Here is a 22356-nt window from a genome sequence, read left to right as displayed (position 1 = left end):
AGCATGGCCGACCTACCTAACCCGCACATCTTCTGGACTGTGGGAGGAAACCGGAGCACCCGGAGGAAACCCACGCAGACACGGGGAGAATGTGCAAACTCCACACAGACAGTGACCCAAGCCGGGAATCGAACCCGGGTCCCTGGCTCTGTGAGGCAGCAGTGCTAACCACTGTGCCACCTGTATTGTTGATGTCTCTGCTAACACTCAATGGCAGCTATTGCCATGTATTTTAAACAGCAAAGCCCTACATCAGGAAGTGTAGAGGAAAGACTGAGCTAAGATAGAAGAATTTTGACCGAACCTGACTTGAAGATCTCAGTTCGTTACGAAGCAATTGGTAAACGTTGCCACAGTTACAACGATTTCTAAAATGTTTTACTCAATCACTAGGCTGCACCGGAAGAAGTTACTATTGTACATAGTGCAGCCCGGAGCTAGATAGAAAGTCCTCCTCACAGAACCCTATTGAACATGATTTTGTTTTTACCTACCCCATCTCCTCCTCCCCTCCCTCACTCCCCCCGCTCGGCGCGCACAAGCACCTCTCATGGGCTTTCCCTGATTGTATAACATGGGCCACTGAGTGTGTGGGCAGGTTGACCGGCTGTCCGCTCCTCTGTTTACTCTGACTCTGCTCCAAATGACAAGGCCAACTCTGTTTCTGCCTCCTCAGGATGAAGCAGCAGACATCAAAAGCCTACTGTTCTGTCCAACTTGACAGCATTTTGCACCACTGAGTCAGGGCCCTAATGTACTGTCCTGTGATGTATTGGCTGAATGCATCGCGGGTAAGCAGGTCAAAGTTTAAAAACCAAAGCGTGAAAGGAATTAAAAGATATTATACAAAAGGAAGAAATAAAGACCTGCATTTATTTGGCACTTTTCGCAACCACCGGATGTCTCAAAGCACTTTACATCCAATAGTGTGTTTTTGAAGTGTGGTCAAGGTTAGGCTGTATTATTGTGCATTTTACATATGTCAGGAAAGAAGGACATACCAGGGCACATTGCTCTGGATGCATTTTTTCTTGAAGTACAGTCACGGTTTTGTTGACGACTACCAAAAATGCACACAGCAAGATCCCAAAAACCGAAATGGTTCACTAATATTTTAGGTCAAGTTGGTTGAGAGAGAATTGTTGATTAAGACGTCACGAGGACTCGCTGCTGTTTTACCAAAGAGATGCCAAGGTATCTTTCAACCTGCTTGAGAGGGCACTTGGAGCCTCACTTCAATATCTCAGCCAAAAGGCGGACCCGCCAACAGTGCAGCAGTCTCTCACAACCGCAGTGTGATGCACCATCAATTACGATACGAGGACTCCAACGAGTGAGTGAAATAACAGGCTTTTATTCGCAAAGAACTGGAGCACACCCTTGTGGCTAACCTGGCCAAGACTGAGGCAAGGAGGAGGAACCATCACCTTTATTCCTCGTTCAGGTGGAAAGGGGGGAGTCTCAGGTGGAAAGGGAGGAGTCTCGGGTCAGGCGCAGCAGGGGTGTGTCTAGACATACAACATGTAATTACAGTGGGTCACCACATTCGCCCCCTCTTTAAAAGAAAAGTCTGGCGGGGGTGAGATGGGTGGAACAATATATACAGAGGCATGAAGATATATATACAAGAGTCACGAAACTGAAGTAAGGCGTCGTCCCCTCACAGGTTCAGCCTGTCGGGCGGCTTGATCAGTCGCTGTGACCACCGCAGTACCAGTTGAGGTGTTGCTTCCGATGGCAGGGTGGATCCGCTCGAGTCCGCCGTCATCCCTTCTGATCGGGTCCTGCGTGGTGACTCCGGGGGCTCAGGCAAGCTGCGTACAAGGGGCAAAGACGTAAGCGGACCTGGTGCTACTTGAACAACAGAGGGGTCTAGGGATGTGGGGTGGGGGGTCATAGTGGGCTCCGGGGCACCCGCAGGCGCCAGGACCCGGATAGAGACCGTGTCCTCCCGCCCATAGGCATATTGGGGGTTGGCGTGGAGGACCTTTTCGACCAGGGGGTCCGACTTATGGGGTCGTACATGCCTCTGGAGCAGAACAGGGCCTGGGTACGCCAGCCACGACGGTAGTGCGATTCCCGAGGAGGACTTCCTAGGGAAAGCAAACATCTGCTCATAGGGGGTGGCATTGGTAGCCGTACACAGGAGGGACCTGATTGAGTGCAGTGCATCAGGGAGGACCTCTTGCCAGCGGGTGACTGGAAGGCCTTTAGACTTTAGCGCTAGTAAAACGGCCTTCCAGACTGTTGGATTCTCCCTCTCTACCTGCCCGTTTCCCCTGGGATTATAGCTGGTAGTCCTACTCGAGGCTATGCCCTTAGAGAGCAGGCACTGACGCAGCTCATCACTCATGAAGGAGGATCCCCGGTCGCTGTGGATGTAGTTAGGGAAACCGAACAGGGTGAAGTGGCCGTGCAGGACCTTGACGACCGTGGTTGAAGTCATATCCGGGCAGGGAATGGCAAAAGGGAGGAGTCTCGTGCCAGGTGCAACAGGGGTGTGTCCAGGCATACAACATGTAATTACAGTGGGTCACCACACAGTGAAGTTTGTTTATTAGTTTCACAAGTAAGGCTTACATTAACACTGCAATAAAATTACTGTGAAAATCCCCGAGTCGCCACACTCTGGCACCTGTTCGGGTACACTGAGGGAGAATTTAGCATGGCTAATATACCTAACCAGCACGTCTTTCGGACTGTGGGAAGAAACCGGAGCATCCAGAGGAAACCCATGCAGACATGGGGAGAACGTGCAAACTCCACACAGACAGCCACCCAAGCCAGGTATCGAACCCTGGTCCCTGGCGCTGTGAGGCAGCAGTGTGAACCACTGTGCCATTGATTGTGTGCTCAAGTGTCCGGAGTCTGTCTTGCCCCCAAGTGCTCTGACTGTTAGCCCGATTCTAACTGAGACTTAAATGTGAGAGTACCTGGTTCCGACATTCAATAATTAGAGGGAAAAAAATGCTTGAATATTTTAAAATTTATTTTGCAGAATGCTCAGCAAGGAATAGTAGAATAATTCAGTTTATTCAACCATGCTATAGTTTTGAGAATTGTGAATTCAGCTGATTAAAATAGTTTAATCATTTACTTGAATTATTGTGCAGAATATCTGAATTGATTATAGTCACAAGTTGTGCTGGATTTGGTGGCTTGTTCAGCAGCTCATGTAATGCATGGTACTATTTGAGATAAAATGCAGCATAGTCTCAACGCCAGCTTGCCCAGTGCCCAGTGCAATCAGCCTGGCTGAACAAGTAAGGGATTTACTTGTGAGTTAAAAACCTGAAGTTCTGATCCGGCAATTTCACAATAAAGTCGCCCACGCTTTTCTTCAGAAAGATCTGACGCTGCGATTTGGTGCTTCCTTCACCGGTATCCAAAGTCTGTAGCAAGAGAATAATATAAATAATAATCACCCCTCCTCCCCACTTACTAAATTAATCTGACAGTAAAATAGCATTTCACAATAATGGCCCTTGAGCAAGTTTATTGTGGCTGAGGTTTAATGTATTACAGGTTTAGGTGCTGCCTTATGGTGGATAAGAAAAAAAAAATAGTGATAATGGAGAGGCACATGAATTTTGTATGATAAAGGGCAAGGACATATCAAGATTTTGCCAATGTTGCACTTCTGACATCTCAAGACACTTGCACTGTATCTCTAAAACATGGCTGGTGAAGGTAAGGGATCTGTACTCAATGATTTAAGATTCTTTTAGGAACAAAGCGTGTTCAAAGATCATTGCATTTAGATTCAGAATTGTGCAGGATTGTTAAAGGTTTGCATCAGAGGTAAGATGTTATCAAGGAATATTCGGAGGTGATACCTGTTGGACGGGTTGTTACCCAGGTTGATGTTTTCACGCTACTGTGGTAAACCTACGATCTTAAAGGAAACTGTTAAAAGAAAGGACCGACTTGCATTTATACGGTGCCCTTCCTGCGTTCTGGTTTGGCAACGATCTGGAATGCCCTGCCTGAGAATGTGCTGGACGCAGATTCCGTCAAGGCTGAGGAGAAACATCTTTGCAGTGCTCTGGGGAAAAGTGGGGGAGCGGGAGTAAATGAGTTGCTCTTGCAGAGAGCTGGCACAGACTTGATGGGCCGAGTGGCAGCCTTCTGTGCTGTAACCATTCTGAGATTCTCTGACTGCCCCAGATCACTTGCTGCCACTGAAGCACTTTCGAAATGCGGCCACTGTTGTCTTGTCAGAAATGGCAGCAGCCAGTTAGCTCACGGCCAGGTCCCACAAACATCAATGTGGTCACGTAATCTGTTTCAGTTCCAGTAACGAGCTAATTATTCGCCGCAAAAGGTGTTGCATAAATGGGAAGGGAAGTAGCTGAGATTTGGCGAGTGGTAGATTCTTGCTTGAGGAGGAGGCTAATCACAACAATGCACACATTGGATGTGTTATTCTGTTAGGAACGATTAGTTCTGCCTGAGGTTGCGCCATGACAGGGAGATCTGGATACAAGCATTAAGATGCAAGTTTGGTATCAGAAAGCACTTGTTGTCATATTGAACAATCGATACCTGGGATGGTTAAAGGCTACAGCTTGGCCTCAACAGCTCCAGGGAAATCAGCCAGCACAATTTATCATATATTGATCAGACATCCCTGGGAGTGTTTGCAAAATTATATTTTAACTCGTCTTTCGGATGAAATGTTAAACCAAGGCCTTGTCTAAGGTGAAGGATCCCACGGCGCCATTTGGATAAAGAGCATGGGGGTTCTCCTTGGTGTCCCGAACAATATTCTTTTCTCAACGACCACTGAGACATTGTGTCCATTAATCTCATTGCTGATTGTGGGACCTCACTGTTATAAAACACTGTTTGTACATTGAAAATGCCTCAGAGGCTTTAAAGTGTTGTGGGACACCCGGAGCTTGGGGAAGGTGCTATATGAATATAAATTGGTTTTTTCCTCTATCGCTATAAAAACGATGACATTGCAACTTTCTGTCAGTCTCCTGCTGGCTCAGCACACCTTACAAATTGAAGGCGATGAGAGCTTGGAGCAAAGGTTACTGTTACTTTGGACCTAAGGATTACCACATTGTCTAATCAGTAATGTGGTTTCTGACGCTATTGCAGGTCGTGCTTTATTGATTTAATAAACTGCAATCCTACACAATGTATGCCAGATAATGAGCTTTCACTCATCGTAGTCTCGTGCCCCCTATCCTAATTTCCCTTCCGGTCGAAACACACAGTGAGGTATTTCTCTGTAATGCAGCATTTTCATTGTACTAATTAAGCAGTTGCGGTGTCCGGTATCAGTGATGTGGAGATGCCAGCGTTGGACTGGGATGGGAACGGCAAGAACTCTCACAACACTAGGTTAAAGTCCAACAGGTTTATTTGGAATCACGAGCTTTCGGAGCACTGCTTCTTCCTCAGGTGAGTGAAGAGTTGGATTCACAAACACGGCATATATAGACGGAGGCGCAATTGCAAGATAATGGTTGGAATGCGAGTCTTTATACGTAATCAAACGTTCTCCAAGGCGGACTTCAAGAGACACAACAATGCAGAATCGCCGAGTAGAAACTGACAGCCAAGTTCCGCATGCATGAGGACGATCTCAACTGGGATCTTGGGTTCATGTCACACTATGTGTAATCCCCACCCTTTGGCCTGGACTTGCAAAATCTTAATAACTGTCATGGCTTGAGACAACTCACACTTCTTTAACGTGTGATTATCCCTCTTTCCACTTGCATTGTCGAGTGGGAATGTGGTAAAGACTTGATCACCTGTAAAGACTCACATTCCAAACATTATCCTCCAATTGCGTTTTTGTCTCTATATGCCGTGTTTGTGAACCCAACTCTCCACTCACCTGATGAAGGAGCAGAGCTCCAATAGCTCGTGATTCCAAATAAGACTGTTGGACTTTAACCTGGTATTGTGAGACTTCTTACTCTGGATTCAGTGTCAGTCTGATCTCAGTGGAAATTGCAGTGGCATTCTGCAATCTGACTGGGGACCCAGTTGAGTTTGAAACCTGCTTTGCTCCCCAACATCTAAATATCTTGCCACCCTTTACTGTTTCAGCTTACACTGGATAAATTACCACTTGGGTGAGGTACTGCAGGATGTTGCACAGTTGGTTACATGTAGCTAGCTAATTGGACAATTTCATCAACCTCATCTTCCTCAAGTACCGAGCCTGCTTTTTGAAATATCTGATATTGGATGCTCTGGCTATCCCTGTTCACCAATTTACTTCCCTGCTCACCACTCCTAATGGCCTCTGTGCTTTAATCATGAGCATTGCAAAATGTAATTGATTGATCTTCTGATTGTGGCTGTTATACTCTCTGGCCTGTAATTTAATATCTCAATGTTGTCCTGAAGTTTAGGATAATCATTATTCTGTATTCCTGCAAAAGCTTCTCTACTCAAAATATAAAATCCAGTCTCTAGAATTTCATTGCTCACAACCTTGAGGGTGCATAGTATCATCCCATCGGGCCTGGGAGCAGCTAATTCCTTGGTTTGCTTTATAATAAATGAAAAATAGGTTCTCAAGCAAACCATAGGGCGTGGGTTAAGGGTGAAAGGAGAAAAGTTTAAAGGGAATATTAGGGGGGGGGGCTTCTTCACGCAGAGAGTGGTGGGAGTGTGGAATGAGCTGCCGGATAAAGTGGTAAATCACTTTTAACATTTAAGAAAAACTTGGACGGGTTCATGGATGAGAGGGGTGTGGAGGGATATGGTCCAAGTGCAGGTCAGTGGGACTAGGCAAAAAATGGTTCGGCACAGACAAGAAGGGCCAAAAGGCCTGTTTCTGAGCTGTAATTTTCTATGGTTCTAACCTCAATGTGGAACCAATGGGTTCTGACACCAAGGGAGACAATCTACTGTGTGTCTTTGCCAAAGAGTGTGCAGAAAGTGATGAAGATCCAGAGCAAACAAAGGAGTTGGATTGCTTGGCGGAAGAACTAAGCCCAGTTAACAAGAAAGGGGACAGAGATAAAGTGATCTTTCTGAATGGCCCTGACTACACACATGTAAAGTTTTAATCTCCTGATCCTGTCTAGCTCTCTGAGGACGCTACCAGAGCTAATTTATAATCATAGCGACAAAATTGAACTTTGTCTTGGAATCATAACAGGATTAATGACTGACGGAGAATTTTGGAGAGGAACGAGGAAACAGCTGAACAACAGCAGCGTGTTGAGATGAAAGAAAAAGGAATGGTCAATGGTGGAAGACAAGGACTGAAATGGACTATATTGTTATGTTTGCATATTTTGATTTTATAAAATGTACTGTAAAGTACTAGTCATGTGAAACTAAGAGGTTTTGTAAAATGAAGCCATCTTTGAATATTGATGGTTCAGTTTTTTCTTCAGGGGGGGGTGTGATGACACTGTGCCTTTAAGAAATATATTTTAATTATGTTTCTCTGCAGGATGTTTCCAGCAGTCTCTGACATTTTGTTGGAGTCCTTTTGGATGCAGTCTGTATCCTCTATTGTTACCGAAGCAGTACAATTGACATCATATTTGTTTTAATCTGAACTAATGCACTGTTGTGCTGTTTTAGTGTTCCCCAAGAATTGCACAGTAGAGCTTGATTGGGATAGTTGATAGGTCAGGTCATATGACTGGGGACAGCCGTGTTTTCACAGAACTCCACCATACGTTTTCAGCTGCTATTTGGAATTGAGAGGGAAAGAGAGAGAATTGTTCTCTCCCCCCCCACCCCCCCACCCCTTCTCTAGAGTTGGAGATTCTGCTGTCTGAGTGTTGCTGTTTTGGAAGCTGCACTGAGAGAGAGAGGTATCATTTCCTGTCTCTGAAGTCTGAAGACTGGAAGCTATTAGAGACTACATTCATTTTTCTGCTTTGCTGTCTTGAAGATATATCCATCTCTGAAAACTGCTGTTTTTGCTGGCTTGAAGATACATCCTTCTCTGAAAATTACTGTTTGGATTTTTGTCCATCGGTGTTAAAAGCTGGAAATCTAGAATCGTGTGAGCATACTTGTTTTAGTGCTAACTGAGTCTGAAGAAAGGTGTATGTCTGTGGGGCATTGCTTTTAAAATTGGAACAGCAGAGATAGCTAGTTGTTAAGAATTACACTGTCATGTTTAAGTCTTGTAATTGGTAAAAGTTATGCTAATTATTTTTGTTATATTCTAACTGTGTTCTTAAACAAACTTTGTTTGATAAAACCTTCCAGTGGGTCACTTGAATCATACCTGGAGTGAAACACCTTATGCTCACCAATGCCAAAATCAAATGTAAAACTTAGGGTCTCGGCCAACTTCACAAGATGGAGTTTCTGGCCTGGGCCTTAACGTAGGCTAGAGGTGCTACAGTTACATCTTATCTAAATAACTTAGGAGTGGGAAGAGAAGCTAAGTTCTCAAATGATTCAAAATTGGAGGACTGGAGTTAACAGTAATTTTTTCACCTTCTTGAGTCAGTGGTGACACTTGACTGGGTCATGTGAGCTAGACGGATGATGGCCACAGTCCCAAAGATGTGCTCTGTGGTGAGCTTGCTATTGGCCGAAGATCGAGGTTGCCCAGGTTTGCGATACAAGGATGTCTGAAAGCAAGACTTCATGTTGACCAGGATCAGGGTGGCACAGTGGTTAGCACTGCTGCCTCACAGCGCCAGGGACCCGGGTTCAATTTCAGCCTTGGGCGACTGTGTGGACTTTGCACGTTCTCCCCATGTTTGCATAGATTTCCTCCGGGTGCTCTGGTTTCCTCTCACAGTCATGATGTGGAGGTGCCGGCGTTGGACTGGGGTAAACACAGTAAGAAGTCTAACAACACCAGGTTAAAGTCCAACAGGTTTATTTGGGAGCAAAAGCCACTAGCTTTCGGAACAGGCTGTTCTTTCGTCAGGTGGGTGGGAGTTCTGATCACAAACAGGGCACAAAGACACAAACTCAATTTACATGAATAATGATTGGAATGTGAGTCTTTACAGCTAATCAAGTCTTAAAGGTACAGACAATGTGAGTGGAGGGAGCATTAAGCACAGGTTAAAGAGATGTGTATCGTCTCCAGACAGGACAGCTAGTGAGATTTTGCACATCCAGACAAGTTGTGGGGGTTACAGATAGTGTGACATGAACCCAAGATCCCGGCTGAGGCCGTCCACATGTGTGCGGAAGCTGGCTATCAGTCTCTGCTCAGCGACTCTGAGCTGTCGTGTGTCGTGAAGGCCGCCTTGGAGAATGCTTACCCGAATATCAGCGGCCAAAAGCCCGTGACGGCTGAAGTGCTCCCCAACAGGAAGAGAACAGTCTTGCCTGGTGATTGTCGAGCGGTGTTCATTCATCTGTTGTCGTAGCGTCTGCATGGTTTCCCCAATGTACCATGCCTCGGGACATCCTTTCCTGCAGCGTAGGCGACCGTCTTCACCGCACAGGACCTCCAACCGATGCTATACACTAGATACATCAATGACATTTTCTTCCTTTGGACTCATGGTGAACAATCACTGAAACAACTATATGATGACATCAACAAGTTCCATCCCACCATCAGACTCACCATAGACTACTCTACGGAATCGGTTGCATTCTTGGACACACGCATCTCCTTAAGGACGGTCACCTCAGCACCTCACTGTACCGCAAGCCCATGGATAACCTCACGATGCTCCACTTCTCCAGCTTCCACCCTAAACACGTTAAAGAAGCCATCCCCTACGGACAAGCCCTCCGTATACACAGGATCTGCTCGGATGAGGAGGATCGCAACAGACACCTCCAGAAGCTGAAAGATGCCCTCATAAGAACAGGATATGGCGTTCGACTCATCGATCGACAGTTCCGACGCGCCACAGCGAAAAACCGCACCGATCTCCTCAGAAGACAAACACGGGACACGGTGGACAGAGTACCCTTCGTCGTCCAGTACTTCCCCGGAGCAGAGAAGCTACGACATCTCCTCCGGAGCCTTCAACATGTCATTGATGAAGACGAACATCTCGCCAAGGCCATCCCCACACCCCCACTTCTTGCCTTCAAACAACAGCACAACCTCAAACAGACCATTGTCCGCAGCAAACTACCCAGCCTTCAGGAGAACAGTGACCACGGCACCACACAACCCTGCCACAGCAACCTCTGCAAGACGTGCCGGATCAGCGACACGGATGCCATCATCTCACGCGAGAACACCATCCAACAGGTACACGGTACATACGCTTGCAACTCGGCCAACGTTGTCTTCCTGTTATGCTGCAGGAAAGGATGTCCCGAGGCATGGTACATTGGGGAAACCATGCAGACACTATGACAACGGATGAATGAACACCGCTCGACAATCACCAGGCAAGACTGTTCTCTTCCTGTTGGGGAGCACTTCAGCGGTCACGGGCATTCGGCCTCTGATCTTCGGGTAAGCGTTCTCCAGGGCGGCCTTCACGACACACGACAGCGCAGAGTTGCTGAGCAGAGACTGATAGCCAGCTTCCGCACACATGTGGACGGCCTCAACCGGGATCTTGGGTTCATGTCACACTATCTGTAACCCCCACAACCTGCCTGGATGTGCAAAATCTCACTGGCTGTCCTGTCTGGAGACAATACACATCTCTTTAACCTGTGCTTAATGCTCCCTCCACTCACATTGTCGGTACCTTCAAGACTTGATTAGCTATAAAGACTCACGTTCCAATCATTATTCATGTAAATTGAGTTTGTGTCTTTGTGCCCTGTTTGTGATCAGAACTCCCACCCACCTGACGAAGGAACAGCCTGTTCCGAAAGCTAGTGGCTTTTGCTACCAAATAAACCTGTTGGACTTTAACCTGGTGTTGTTAGACTTCTTACTGTGTTTACCCCAGTCCAAAGATATGCAGGTTAGGTGGATTGGGCATGCTAAATTGCCCCTCGGTGTCCCAGGATGTGTTGTATTTGTGGGATTATGGGGATAGGGCAGGGTGGTGGGTCTGGGTAAGATGCTCTGTTGGAGAGTCAGTGCAGACTTGATGGGCCGAATAGCCTCCTTCTGCACTGCAGGGATTCTATGATCCTATGATCAGAGTCAATGTAGGAGTTGATGCAGAGTCCTTGCTGCTGAGCCGAGTAAGTAAAATTGGGCGGCACGGTGGCACAGTGGTTAGCACTGCTGCCTCACAGCGCCAGGGATCCGGGTTCGATTCCTGGCTTGGGTCACTGTCTGTGTGGAGTTTACACGTTCTCCCTGTGTCTGCGTAGGTTGCCTCCGGGTGCTCAGGTTTCCTCCCACAGTCCAAAAGACGTGCTGGTTAGGTGCATTGGCCATGCTAAATTCTCTCTTAGTGTACCCGAACAGGTGCCAGAGTGTGGTGACGAGGGGATTTTCACATTAACTTCATTGCAGTGTGAATGTAAGCTGACTTGTGACAATAATAAATAAACTTTAAAAAACTTTAAAGTAAAGTTTATTTATTAGTCACAAGTAGGCTTACATTAACACTGCAATGAAGTTAATGTGAAAATCCCCTCGTCGCCACACTCTGGCGCCTGTTCGGGTACACTGAGGGAGAATTTAACATGGGCCATGCACCTAATCTGCACATCTTTGGACTGTGTGCCTGCATACAGGGAGGAACGTTTACAAGAGTTCGCTGGATAAATTGGGGAATTGACGGTAAAGTAGCTTGACCGGATGCTCTTTGCCAGTCCTGAACATACCTATGTTTGTGAGGACAGAAGTGAAACCTCTGTTAGCCATATCTGCTAGTGCCCATCTTATTTACATTCTAATGTGCGGGACGATTGAGGTCTTGCCTTCTATATTCTCATGGGTCCAGAAGTGCCCTTGATTCCTGGAAGTGATTTCATATCTTTTGTCCGTATGCCCACAAAATCACTTCAGGCAGATGAAAGAAATATTTGATAAAGATACTGCTGGTTATGAATTGGAAAGCTGCTTTGTTTCACAAGTGACCTTATAGGTCACTCATTTTAATCTGAGTTCAATCAATAAAACTTGTCTTTGTGTAACAATACAAAATAAAATTTAAAGTTTATTTATTAATGTCACAAATAGGCTTACATTAACATTGCAATGAAGTTACTTTGAAAATCCTCTAGTCGCCACACTCCGGTGCCTGTTTGGGTACACTGAGGGAGAATTTAGCATGCCCAATGCACCTAACCAGCATGTCTTTCGGACTGTGGGAGGAAACTGGAGCACCCGGAAGAAACCCACGCAGACATGGGGAGAAGGTGCAGACTCCACACAGACAGTGACCCAAGCCGGGAATCGAATCCAGGTCCCTGGAGCTGTGAGGCAACAGTGCTAACCACTGTGCCACCCCCGAAATGACATTGTTGCTGAACTGGGCAAGTGAATGGGAATCCAGTATCCACTCATTTAAATTCTCTTGCTTATCAGACTCGCTGAACTTGTTTAAAGTGTGTTATGGATGTGTCTTTTGACATAATGTCCTGGGTGTGCCTGACCATACCTGATCCAAATTTGGAGGCCAATGGAAATCTACCCTTTTCCTATCCTAGTTTGAATGTTACTCCCTCCAAACCTAATTAGTTATGCAAAATTTCAGAGCTGATGCAATTGAAATGAGGATAAAGAGGTTGCAAAAGAGAAAATGCTGGAAACTCTCAGCAGGTCTGGCAGCATCTGTAAGGACAGAAAAGAGCTGACGTTTCGAGTCCCGATGACCCTTTGTCAAAGCATGTCAAAGCTTTGGCAATGGGTCATCTGGACTTGAAACGTCAGCTCTTTTCTCTCCTTACAGATGCTGCCAGACCTCCTGAGATTTTCCAGCATTTTCTCTTTTGGTTTCAGATTACAGCATCCGCAGTAATTTGCTTTTATGAAGAGGTTGCAAATTTCTACTAGCCTCCAGACTGTCTTCCATTTGCATCAAATGTGTGTTTGGGCTTGTGGTCCAATGGCTTTGTATATGGACCTGGTGTTCAGCTCTTGATTCAGTCCCATACGAGTTTCCCTGACTCGTGCCTACAAAACAAACACCTGAAAGATTTATAGTGCTGCTCCCTTCTCTGGCTCCTACCAGTCTAGGTATTGTTTTGTTTTGCTGCAGTTCAGAAACATTAATTGATTGTTCTTGATTTGTTGGCATGGTTTGTGGTACTATGAGTCAAAAGGCTATAGGTTCAAACCCTACTCCAGGATTTGAGCTAGTGGTTCATCCTGACGCTCCTGTAGTGTGCTGAGGAGGTGCTGCATTGCCAGTGATGCTGTGTTTTGGTTGAGAAGTTAAATCAAATCTCTGCATGTTCCGCTGGTCCGGGCTTATTTGAAGGATAGGGAGGGAATTCATCTGATGTCCTGGCCAATGTTTCGAAAGGCCATCAGCAACAGAACAGATTATTCACCACACAGCTCCATGAGGTTCTTGATGTGCATGAAATTAGCTGTTCTGCATGTGGGACATTGTGGAGAAATTTTCTTGGGTATTATTTTAATGCAAGTATTTATTCACTATACAGTAAAAATAGTCCTTAACCCATATGCTATGTCTACACTTCCCCTTGCCTCGGCAAAGCAGCCAGCATAATTAAGGACCCCACGCACCCCGAACGTACTCTCTTCCACCTTCTTCCGTCAGGAAAAAGATATAAAAGTCTGAGGTCACGCACCAATCGGCTCAAGAACAGCTTCTTCCCTGCTGCCATCAGACTTTTGAATGGACCTACCTCGCATTAAGTTGATCTTTCTCTACACCCTAACTATGACTGTAACACTATATTCTGCACTCTCTCGTTTCCTTCTCAATGAATAGTATGTTTTGTCTGTATAGCTCGTAAGAACCAATACTTTTCACTGTATACTAATACATGTGACCATAATCAAATCAAATCAAAAGATTGCCCGAGTGATTTTAGAATTGAGAAGAGAAGTTAGCCGTCCAAAACAAAAAGTGTTTGAAATACCGATTGGGTTGGGGCAGGTTAAGATCTAGATCCCGTCCCAAAACGTTCAGGAGTTTATCAGCCTGCCTTCCTGGTTCCAATACAACACATTTTCTTTGCTTTCGTGTGTTGTACTGGTGTTTACCAATAGGGGGCAGTGGCACATCAGAAGGCCCAGACACTAAAACAAACTGTAAAATACCACAGAGATCTGAAACAGAAACAAAATGCCGCTCAACAGGTCTGGCAGTATCTGTGGAGAGAGGAGCAGAGTTATTGTTCCAGGTCAGTGACCTTCCTTTGGGACTGGAAGGTGTTAAAGATGAGGAGCTTTTCGAGCAGAGGGAAGCTGGATGGGGTGTGGCGGCAGTCTGCTAATGCAGATGATGATAAGGTGAATCCTATAATTTAGTTACTGTAGAGTAATTAACAGATTTGCCTCTTCAGTCTGAAAGAGCTGACTTTGGTTTTATTGGATTAGTGAAATGTTTCTTTGGAGCAAAGTACTTTTCAAAAAAAAAATCAGCCGTCACCCAAAAGCAGCAAATGTTCCTTGACAGCAGTCGCTGCCCTCTATAAAAAATAAAGGTTACTTTTTCTCTGAGACATTTAATTACAATCCTGTTTCAGTTGCATGCTTATATTTTTAAAAACGATTTCTTGGATCAAAGTTAAAGTTTATTCGTCACAAGTAAGGCTTACACTAACACGGCAATGAAGTTACTGTGGAATTCCCCTAGTCGCCACACTCCGGCGCCAGTTTGGGTCAATGCACCCTAACCAGCACGTCTTTCAGACCGTGGGGGGAAACCGGAGCACCCGGAGGAAACCCACGAAGACACGGGGAGAATGTGCAAACTCCACACAGACGGCGACCTGAGTTGGGAATCGAATCCGGGTCCCTGCCGCTGTGAGGCAGCAGTGCTAACCACATTATTATATAAATCTTTATTGATAAAAGGAAAACTTTTTCAGTTCCATGTGTTGTGTGAAATTCAAGTTTGTTAATGTTGCGGAACAATCCGTTGTCGAACTCCCAGTCACACCATCAAGCATTCTCAGCCAGACAGAGCTAAGTTAAACACAGAACCAAGCTCGCTCTTTTCAGTCCCCGATTCTGATCAACTCCGTGTCCACCTTTGGGGGAAATAAATGCCACGTGAACTTTTACATCCACCGATTGGGCAGAGTGGACCTATGATAGTGCAGCACTCCTCCAGTGTGGCACAGACCTAGCCTTCGAGTTCAGGTGCTGAAATGGAACTTGAACCCCTCACCCCTAATCTAATCCAATAGCGATAGTTCCAGCACTGAGCCAAGTGGTATGTAACACTTCCTCTCCTTGTTTTTGTTGCAAGTGGATTGAAGAAACTGAACATTGTGGGGTCCCCTGTGGCTTTTGTGGTGCCTGCCGCAGTGATGTGCGAACAATCAATGATTTAATGTGAGAATCATGAAAGGAAGTGGGTTAAGTATATTTGCTGGTGCTAGTTTTACAGAAAAGGAAAGTTTAAAGTTTATTTATTAGTGTCACAAGCCGACTTACATTAACACAGCAGTGAAGCTACTGTGAAAATCACCTAGTCGCCACACTCCGATGCCTGTTCGGGTACACTGAGGGAGAATTTAGCATGGCCAATGCACCTAACCACGTCTTTCGGACTCTGGGAGGAAACTGGAGCCACCCGGAGGAAACCCACGCAGACATGGGGAGAACGTGCAGACTCCGCACAGACAGTGACCCAAGCCAGGAATCGAACCCGGGTCCCTGGCGCTGTGAGGCAGCAGTGCTAACCACTGTGCCACTCGCGAGAGTAATTTGTGGAGAGAAGTGTTAAGAAAACTTGTATTTACTTCAGGAGTTTTGGTGCCCTGGTTTGACTAAGGAAAGCAAACGGTGTGTTTATGATGTGGAATTCTGGAATTTCTAATCAGTAGTGTGGGGGATTCCCCCCCTCCCCCATAACCCTCCCCCACCTTTGCTTGCGGTTGCTGACACTATGCCTGATTTCTATAGGAAGGAGCATGCCTGTGAAAGCCACAACAGAGCTGCTGAAGCAGCTGAGGCAGATGATGAAGAACACCAAGTACGTGCAGGAACCAATCCAAGCCCTATTTGTGCCATCAGGGGACAATCATCAGGTACCTGGACTGAATCATCTTTTCGATGCAATTACTAGATTAAAACTTCAATCCTGTTTTTCCACAATGTATCCTTTAATGATGTTTGATTAGGTTGTTGGAAGCCTCGTAGAGTAGCTTTAATGGTTTTCCTAGTTTAATTAATCTCTTGGTAAATTCTTACCCATGAAATACGAAAGAATTAGGAGCAAGATTTATGTTCCGTAGTATGCTTAGAATATGTTTTGTGATTTAGATTTATATTTTGTTTTCTTTTAACATCATCCCTTTTTCATTTTCCCCCTCGTTCCATGTGAGTGTTACCATTCTGTTGGGATGATGGTTTATTAAACTCCATATTTTTAGTGTTCAGCTCTCTTTTGCGCCATTGCACAGTGCGCCACGAACCCCCCACCACCTTCCACCCACACTAACATGGGCTGCCGACATAGTGGCATCAGGACCCTCCCAACTAGTCCCTTGGCCGGCCCCCTTCCTGCACGGCCCCCTCCCCCATCTTTGTGCAAATTCCCCCATCATAGTCCCATCCCCATTCAGGCCCCATCCCTTTGGCACTGCGTTGGCACACTTATGGTACCTAAGAGGGCACTGCCAGGCTGGCACTGTCCAATGGGCACTACCTGGCCATGCCCCCGACCACCCGGGGGCTTCAATGGTCTCCAATTCCCCCTAGTGTGGCCATGCCGCCTGCTCTCTGCTGGTGGCGACCAGCAGTGATCCTTGCCAAGGTGCTGTCACACTGGCAAGGGGGAAGATTCCAGGAGACTGGAAGATGCCGTGCTGGAGCTGGTAAGTTCTTTTACTTTTACATAGATAGGCTTTGCGCCTTTTCTGGCTGTGGAGCCGATCTCGCCGGCAAAACAAGAGGATGGGGGCGAATTGTTTTTTTTAGCCTCGCCCTCAATCTTCCTGGCTTGCAACGCAGATCGATCGGGGCGGTGAGCCGGTTAAATCTCACTCTATGACTTCAAATCCAATACAGCTTCTGTTGCTGATGCTTTGGGTTATGCACTTGTTCTGTAAAGATTCTTCTGGCAATTCTCTTCATCCCCCGCCATGACATTAAAGACGTGTTAAGTGATGACACAGAGTGAAAGCTTTCACTTTTAAGTAAATGTCCTGCATGTGTAAGGGTGTGGATAATGGATAGCACGCTAGGTTTCAGAATCACAATTTCACTGCAAAGTACATGACCCCATGATGCAAATTATCCTTCAAGAAAGTGAATACCAAGTTAACACATTTGTTGACACACACTTTCAGATAAGTATTCAACCTCGATCTTAGCAACATTATGTTTGTGGTGATGTTTTTGCTTCGCATACTATGTGGCCTGAAGGCCTCACATAGGGGAGAAGTGGCGGCATAGTGGTATTGTCACTGAACTAGTAACCCAGAGACCCAAGGTATTGCCCTGGGTCCTAGGTTCAAATCCCATCAAGGCAGACAGCAAAATTTGAACGCAATAAAAATCTTGAATTCAAAATCTAGTGATGACCATAAAACAATTACCGATTGTCATAAAAACCTATCTGGTTCTTTTGGGAAGAAAATGTGGCCACAATGTGACTCTAGACCTACAGCAATGTGGTTGACTCTTTAATGGCATATTAAAAGCCACTCAGTCCAAGGGTTGAGGAAATTAGGGATGGGCAATAAATGCTGGCTCAGCCAGTGACACCCACATCCTATGTAAGAATTGAAAAGTAAAATTTTAAATGCACATGCCCATTCTTTAGTAGTTATTAAGTTGTTAATGCAAGCTAACCTTGTTTTGATTTGGGAATTCATCCACCAGTTAGATAGCAACACTTAAGACTCGCCATGCCGAAATCTCCGGCCTCAAAACCCAGATAGCTAAGCTTCAGAAAGGTCCAATTTGCTTGTGTTCTGAGGTTCTGAATTACCAGGGACTGTGTGACCATGTCAAATCCCATTGCGACTGGCTAATCTCTTCTAGTTTAGATACTGCTTTCCCACTGTGAAATTTATTTTTGTTCTACCCCAAGATACGTGCGAATATAAAATCTGAATGTCGTATTAGAATGAAAAACAATTTGCAAATGCTTAAAGGGAAGATATGATGTGGAGTTGCCGGCGTTGGACTGGGGTGGGCACAATAAGAAGTCTCACAACACCAGGTTAAAGTCCAACAGGTTTATTTGGTAGCACAAGCTTTCGGAGCGCCGTTCCTTCATCACTCACCTGATGAAGGAATGGCGCTCCGAAAGCTCGTGCTAGCAAATAAACCTGTTGGACTTTAACCTGGTGTTATGGGACTTCTTCCTAAAGGGAAGATAGTTAACTAGTCAGCAGTATTCCTTATTCAATGGACATTTCATATGCGATATTGGGGTGGCTTCTGAATGCCTCCAATGTCTCAACTTGCTGTTGGAATCAGAGAATCCCTGCAGGGCAGAAACAGGCCTTTCCTCCCATCGAGCCTGCACCGACAACAATCCCACCCAGGCCCTATCCCAGTAATCCCATTTTTTACCCTGTGAATCTCCCTGACACTAAGGGGCAATTTTAGCATGGCCAATCAACCTGACCCGCACATCTTTGGACTGTGGGAGGAAACCCGGAGCACCCGGAGGAAACCCATGCACAGGTCGGAATTGAACCTGGGACCCTGGCGCTGTGAGGCAGCAGTGCTAACCACTGGGCCACGTAATTGTTTTTTTTTGCACCTGCCAGTCCGTTTACACTCGTAATCAGAGGTCCTCTTCCCTGACATTATGAGCTGCGTCTGACATTTCTGTTAATGGGTCTAATAACAGTGCTTTCCTGCTCACAGGGACATCTGCTTTGGTAATTAATCTGAAGTAGTTACTCTGCATTGTCTAATTGTGTGCCTTGGATTCTGTGTCTAATTTAAAGTGGTTTTTTGTGTTTTGCAGAGCGAATACATTGCTCCGTGTGACTGTAGACGCGAGTTTCTTTCAGGGTTTGATGGCTCTGCAGGTCAGTGGTAATAAAGAAAAAAACATAAGCATGAAAGAATACACAAAATACCCATAAAATATGTGTTGGGTAGATTGCTGCAACAGCTGCGCTCTTTAAATTTACAAGTAATTTGAATATTTAGTACAAATATGCACCTCATTTGGATCTGTACCCAAATATTTGCATGTAATCATAGTAAGCAGTTGCATATGTTTCACACGCCACCTCCCTCCGCCACCCCCAATGTCACCCAGCGCTGCTCCTACTTTCATCCTAAGATGCACAAAACGTAGGATGTTTTCCCCTAGAAGCACGTGGGCCATCGTAAGTGTGAGAGGAGGTCACTTAAGGCACCAAACGGGCTCCATTCGGCACACATGTTTATTCTACCTAAATTTTCATTCTTCCCACACGCTACCACCAACTGGACTTGCACGTCAAGAAATGGTGTGTGAATATTCTACCATTTTCTGTCCAATCACTTTCAATGGAAGAAAATTGGTGGCTTAGGCATGTACAAAGAACAAAGAAAATTACAGCACAGGAACAGGCCCTTCGGCCCTCCAAGACTGCACTGACCATGCTGCCCATCTGAAATAAAACCCCATATCCTTCTGGGGACCATATCCCTCTCTCCCCATTCCATTCACATATTTGTCCAGACGCCTCTTAAAAGCCACTATAGTTAAAATTTATTTATTAGTCACAAGTAGACTTACATTTAACACTGCAATGAAGTTACTGTCCGGCGCCTGTTCAGGTCATTGCACCTAACCAGGACGTCTTTCAGGCTGTGGGAGGAAACCGGAGCACCCGGAGGAAACCCATGCAGACACGGGGAGAATGTGCAGACTCCACACAGACAGTGACCCGAGCCGGGAATCGAACCTGGGTCCCTGGCGCTGTGAGGCAGCAGTGCTAACCACTGTGCCACCTTACAGTCCACTATCTGCTTCCACTACCTCCCCCGGCAGCAGGTTCCAGGCACCCACCACCCTCTGTGTAAAAAAACTTGCAATGTAAAAATGTAATGTCCCCTATACCTGCTCCCGGTGGCTGAGAGTTGTGATTCTGACTGTTCTGTGCTCTGATTGTGAGTAATGATGAATGTGCTAAGCCACAAGTAATGTGTTTGCCTGCAGGTACTGCGATTGTAACTCAGGAGCATGCAACATTGTGGACAGATGGCCGTTACTTCCTTCAGGCCTCCCAGCAAATAGATAGCAACTGGACCCTGATGAAAACGGGTGAGTGGCTGTGGAATTAGCTGTGTACATTTGTTGCTGCTTGACTATCGATGAACGGGAATTCAAACAGTGCGGGGCCAGGATTAAATCAGATTTAAATTGTTCCAAGTATCATTAGGATCAGCGGTAGTGGAAGCAGTAAGCAAAAACATTTTATGATCCTTAATAAAAAGGTTTAGACAATGCAAGCTGATTTTCTTTGCATGATTTTTCATGCATCCATTAAACTGGAATAAATGGAAACTGGTTAAAGTCATAGAATGACACAGCTCAGAAGGAGGCCGTTTGGCCCATTGTGTCCCTGCTGGCTCTTTAGTCCCACATCCCTGGCCTTTCACCAGATTCTGTTGGCAATTACAAATCATAGAAACCCTACAGTGCAGAAGGAGGCCATTTGGCCCATGGAGTCTGCACCCACCACAATCCCACCCAGGCCCCATCCCCCTAACCCCATGCATTTACCTTAGCTAGTCCCCCTGACACTAAGGGGCAATTTAGCATGGCCAATCCACCTAACCTGCACGTCTTTGGACTGTGGGAGGAAACCGGAGCACCCGGAGGAAACCCACACAGACAGTGGGTTTGCACGGGGTGAATGTGCAAACTCCACACAGACAGTGGGTTTGCACGGGGTGAATGTGCAAACTCCACACAGACAGTGACCCCAACTGGGAATCGAACATGGGTCCCTGGCGCTGTGAGGCAACAGTGCTAACCACTGTGCCACCCTTTGGTGATGATCTGTTAAGTATGATCGTTTTAGCTTTCTTATCCTGTTCTAGATTGATGAGCTTCAGTTTTATATTCTCTATATGCTGGGGAACCGCAGAAAAATAGTTTTTAATTTGCTTCAATGCAGCATGTTTGTGGCTATGTACACATCCCATTCTCACCATGAAATGTTTCCAATATTTTTGGTCTGCATGCTGGTCTTCAGGTTTCCGCAGTTTTTTTATAATTCATTTATGGGACATGGGCGGCGCTGGCTCTGTTAGCATTTATTGCCCATCCCTAGTTGTCCTTGAGAAGGTGGCGGTGAGCTGCCTTCTTGAATCGCTGCAGTCCATGTGCTGCGGGTTGACCCACAATGCCGTTAGGGAGGGAATTCCAGGATTTTGACCCAGCGACTGCAAAAGAACAGCGATGTATTTCCAAGTCAGGATGGTGAGTGGCTTGGAGAAAAACTTGCAGGTGGAGGTGTTCCCATGTATCTGCTGCCCTTGTCCTTCTAGATGGAAGTGGTCGTGGGTTTGGAAAGTGCTGTCTCAGGTGAATTGCATCTTCCCCCTTTAAGTTTCTCCTCCTTTCAGGATGTGTTACGCTCTGTTGACAAATCAATGTGACACTCAAGGTATTTGACACCTGCCGACTATTCTGAAGTGGGATATCAGTGGGGTGGGATTGTGGTCGGTGCAGACTCGATGGGCCGAATGGCCTCCTTCTGCACTGTAGGGTATCTATGATTTCTATGATCAACAAATAGTGAAAGCCTTTATTTCTGAATCTATTCCTTCTTGTGTTGTAGGTTTGAAGACCACGCTTAGTCAGGAAGAATGGCTAGTACAGGTACTCCCTGACGGGTCAAAGGTTGGCGTAGATCCTTTTCTTCTGGCAGCTGGTAAGTGGAATTTATCGACTGCGGTAACGTTTTAAGAAGGATCACCATTCCTCTCCATGTATTAATTTTTGTTCCATTGTGTGTTAAGTTTTACAAACAGAGAAGTTTGGCAGCTTGTGAATCCATTGCATTGTCCACTCATCAGAGTCGCATCTCTTGTTTCTGAGAAACGTTGAGTTTGAAAATTAATCTTTTCAACCATTTTTCAATTTAAAGTGTGACGCAGTAGTAGAATAAATGTTTTTCTAATCCGATAGGGCTTTAGGCAAGAACCTGTGAAGGAAACGTTTACTTTTTTGTCAGCACATTCTCCCCGTGTCTGTGTGGGTTTCCTCCGGGTACTCCGGTTTCCTCCCACAGTCCGAAAGACGTGCTGGTTAGGTGCATTGGCCGTGCTAAGTTCTCCCTCAGTGTACCAGAACAGGTGCCGGAGTGTGGTGACTAGGGGATTTTCGCAGTAACTTCATTGCTGTGTTAATGTAAGCCTGCTTGTGACAATCTAAAATAAAATAGGATCTGCTG

The 22356-nt window shown here is 45.8% G+C and overlaps 1 protein-coding gene across 6 annotated transcripts in view; it reads left to right on the top strand.

Moving 5' to 3' along the window:
* xpnpep1 (X-prolyl aminopeptidase (aminopeptidase P) 1, soluble) overlaps window positions 1–22356 on the top strand; it is a 96031-nt gene that overhangs the window by 8010 nt on the left and 65665 nt on the right. For 5 of the 6 annotated variants that reach the window (XR_013498971.1, XM_078223193.1, XM_078223194.1 and 2 more), the window contains 4 exons: window positions 15899–16023; window positions 18924–18987; window positions 20112–20216; window positions 21742–21834. Coding sequence is in view for 5 of the 6 variants with exons in the window: in XM_078223192.1 (XP_078079318.1) it covers window positions 15899–16023; window positions 18924–18987; window positions 20112–20216; window positions 21742–21834 (387 nt within the window). In the remaining variant the exon portion in view is untranslated. Of the gene's footprint in view, window positions 1–14170; window positions 14276–15898; window positions 16024–18923; window positions 18988–20111; window positions 20217–21741; window positions 21835–22356 lie in introns of those variants that run through there. The other variant, XM_078223196.1, reaches the window with a different exon arrangement.

The sequence above is a fragment of the Mustelus asterias genome, chromosome 11 (assembly GCF_964213995.1).
Source record: "Mustelus asterias chromosome 11, sMusAst1.hap1.1, whole genome shotgun sequence".
Classification (NCBI taxonomy): domain Eukaryota; kingdom Metazoa; phylum Chordata; class Chondrichthyes; order Carcharhiniformes; family Triakidae; genus Mustelus; species Mustelus asterias.
Note: the sequence above shows the minus strand (reverse complement) of the source record. Positions and strands in the feature narration are given on the sequence as shown.